General features: G+C 38.9%; 1 protein-coding gene across 1 annotated transcript; it reads right to left on the reverse strand.

Annotated features, from left to right (window-relative positions):
- Nucleotides 1-1,065: 1,065 nt before the first annotated feature.
- On the reverse strand, nt 1,066-1,551 carry LOC138367253 (nitric oxide synthase-like). The gene has a single exon (XM_069328664.1). The coding sequence runs from the start codon at nt 1,549-1,551 to the stop codon at nt 1,066-1,068; it is 486 nt and encodes a 161-aa protein (XP_069184765.1).
- Nucleotides 1,552-3,410: the final 1,859 nt, after the last annotated feature.

A 3,410-nucleotide genomic window follows, 5' to 3' on the forward strand; every position in this document is an offset into this window, starting at 1 on the left:
CCGCGTCTGAAGCCATTGGAACTGTGGGTGGTATAGTGAAGGAAGAGTACAGGGTGAGAGGGAGAGAGATAGGATAGGAAAGAGAGAGAAAGAGAGAGAGAGAGGAGGAGGAAGAAGGAGGAAGATTAGGACTTCTCTGATTATCTACGGAATACCTGGGGTCGATCCCAATGTATATAATGTCTCATAATATTAGTTTTATGTTTTCAAAAATCTTTCCTTCTAATGGTATTCCTTATGAGTGCAAATATGATTTGATTCCACTGGCAGGGGACATGATTTGTGGTCTTGATCTCAAACAAACAGCTCTTTGTGTGCAGACACCTTTTCTTATATTCACCTGTTCTTAATAATTAGTTAATACTTTTGTGTTGAGTTGATGCTCATCACTCATCATAGTGTGGCACTCATGCGACAGTATGATCCTTGACGGCTGGTGTTGGCACAGCAAATTCATCTCGGTTCTCTGGGCTCAATGTCCAGCCAATTTTGTGAATTTTCAGTAATATGATTTTTGCTGACGCTGAGCCTCAGAGTAAGTCCTGTGAGGGAGTCAGCAGGTGACTTGTGCTTGTGTAATCAGCCACACTTGACTTGAGATTACTAAGTGCGAGACACCAGTTGTTTCTTAAGCTTGATTGGAGTGTTAGTTGTATCCCAAGTGTCAGTTATATGTATACGTATGTATGTTTGTATGTATGTATGTATGTATGTATGTATGTATGTATGTATGTATGTATGTATGTATGTATGTATGTATGTATGTATAATGTAAGTCTCGTCCTATACCACACACTCAGACCTTGACAAAGCACTCCGGAGAGTGAGAAACACTTGGTGTAAATTCTTTACATAAATTTCACAAATACACAAGAGTGAATTTTAATCCCATATTGATATTGACTTTACTGTAAATAATTAGCTTCAATAAATATTTTATCCGTCTTATATTTTTAAGTACCAAGTGTTCTGTAGGTTTGAGCCGCTTCCAGAAGATTGAAAGACCCCTGGAAGAGGTAATATAATTACCAGGACAGAGCACTAAGTCATTACGACTATATAGCACTAGGAAAGGATGAGGATATGGATTTGGGATGGGACGGGGGGAAAGGAATAGTGCCCAACCACTTGGACGGTCGGGGATTGAACGCAGACCTGCATGAAGCGAGACCGTCGCTCTAACGTCAAGTGCAAGTAGAGAGAGACATCAGGTAGAGTAAGCTGAACCTCTGGAAGAGTGAGCTGAACCTTTGGAAGAGTGAGCTGAACCTCTGGAAGAGTGAGTTGTACCTCTGGAAGAGTGAACTGAACCTTTGGAAGAGTGAGCTGAACCTCTGGAAGAGTGAGCTGTACCTCTGGAAGAGAGAGCTGTACCTCTGGAAGAGTGAACTGAACCTTTGGAAGAGTGAGCTGAACCTCTGGAAGAGTGAGCTGAACCTCTGGAAGAGTGAGCTGAACCTCTGGAAGAGTGAGCTGAACCTCTGGAAGAGCGAGGCGCCTCTTCACTAATTCCTCTAATGAAAACGTCTTAGCACGTCTGGGAGCGAACATGTCTTGGATGGGTAAATATCCCCCCCCCCCCCCCCCCCCACCTCTCTGTTTACAACTGAGTCACATCTGGAACACCTTGTAGTTTCCTGCTTTATATTTACGTTTACATATTTTCGATCTTTATTTTACCTTTGCACCCTTTTTTTCATTTACACCTGCTCCCTGCCCCTCCCCCCTCTTTTTTTTACATTTCCACCTATTTATGTATAATTCATTACCTTCTCTCTTTCGTTTTTAATCCTAATTTCTGTTACTTCTTCTGACTCTCTTTTACATCTGTTCCTTCTTTCCATATATATTTACATTTTCAACGTCTTTCATTTACATCTTCAACCTGTTCAATTTTATATATATATATATATACATCCATTTACATTTACAAACCTTTCCCGTTTACATATCCTCCAAATCTTTCTATTTACATGTGCATTATCAGCCTCTACAAGCCCTTTAGCTTTCCGGGCCCCTGCATGGTGCCAGCCACAACAGCCGCTCCTCAGGGGAATGTAAAGATCACTCTGGCGCGTCCTGAGTCCTTCACTCCTCTTGGTGTGGGTCTCACTCCACACGAGACAAAGGAGGTGCAGTCAGCCGGATACCCGGTCTGCACGCTTCTTGGGCAATCAACACTCATCTCAGTTTTTCCATTCTGAATTCACGACAGTGTTTTATATAAAGTTAACTGTGTGTGTATATATATATATATATATATATATATATATATATATATATATATATATATATATATATGTCGTACCTAGTAGACAGAACTCACTTCTCACCCTACTATGCAAGGCCCGATTTGCCTAATAGGCCAAGTTTTCATAAATTAATTGTTTTTCGACTACCTAACCTACCTAACCTAACCTAACTTTTTCGGTTACCTAACCTAACCTATAAAGATAGGTTAGGTTAGGTTAGGTAGGGTTGGTTAGGTTAGGTATATATCTATATATCTCATATATCTACGTTAATTTTTACTCCAATAAAAAATAATTGACCTCATACATAATGAAATGGGTAGCTTTATCATTTCATAAGAAAAAAATTAGAGAAAATATATTAATTCAGGAAAACTTGGCTTATTAGGCAAATCGGGCCTTGCATTAGTAGGCCGAGAAGTGCATTCTGGCTACTAGGTACGACATATATATATATATATATATATATATATATATATATATATATATATATATATATGTGTGTGTGTGTGTGTGTATATGTGTGGGGTGTGTGTGTGTGGGTGTGTGTGTTGGTGTGTGTGTTGGTGTGTGTGTGTGTATGTGTATGTGTGTGTGTGTGTATGTGGGTGTGGGTGTGGGGGGGTGTGTGTGTGGGTGTGTGTATGTGTGGGTGTGGGTGTGTGTGTGGGTGTGTGTGTGGGTGTGGGTGTGGGTGTGTGGGTGTGTGTGTGTGGGGGGGGTGTGTGTTCTGTAAGTTAATTTTCAACTGGAAAACTCCGTATTATAAATGTAAAATTTTACTAATGATGTAATTATCAGTTGTTAATTAATAACATTCATGCCTCGCTTAGTATAATTAAAATATGTTAAAATGCCTGTTAGTTGTATATTTCTGTGTATACAATTTTTTTATGAAGTACATAGAGCATTTTTACGCTAATAATTATAATATTTCCGAAAAATATTATATTAATTTATTTGTGATTCTCCATCAGATATTATTTATTACCGGCCAAAGATTAATAAATGCCATATTGTCATTTTAACTAATCAGTCATTGGAGCGTTTAGCAATATTTTAACCAAATTGTCTACATTTCAGACTTAGTATACACATAGAATACATTCATACTTATAGTCGTTTTGGGTGAGGTGACAGAGCTATGCTAGAATGCTA

This window comes from Procambarus clarkii, chromosome 21 (genome assembly GCF_040958095.1).
Source record: "Procambarus clarkii isolate CNS0578487 chromosome 21, FALCON_Pclarkii_2.0, whole genome shotgun sequence".
NCBI lineage: Eukaryota > Metazoa > Arthropoda > Malacostraca > Decapoda > Cambaridae > Procambarus > Procambarus clarkii.

Coding starts and splice junctions, on each gene's coding strand:
- LOC138367253 (XM_069328664.1), bottom strand. CDS start 1,551: ATGTTCGCTCCCAGACGTGCTAAGACGTTTTCATTAGAGGAATTAGTG.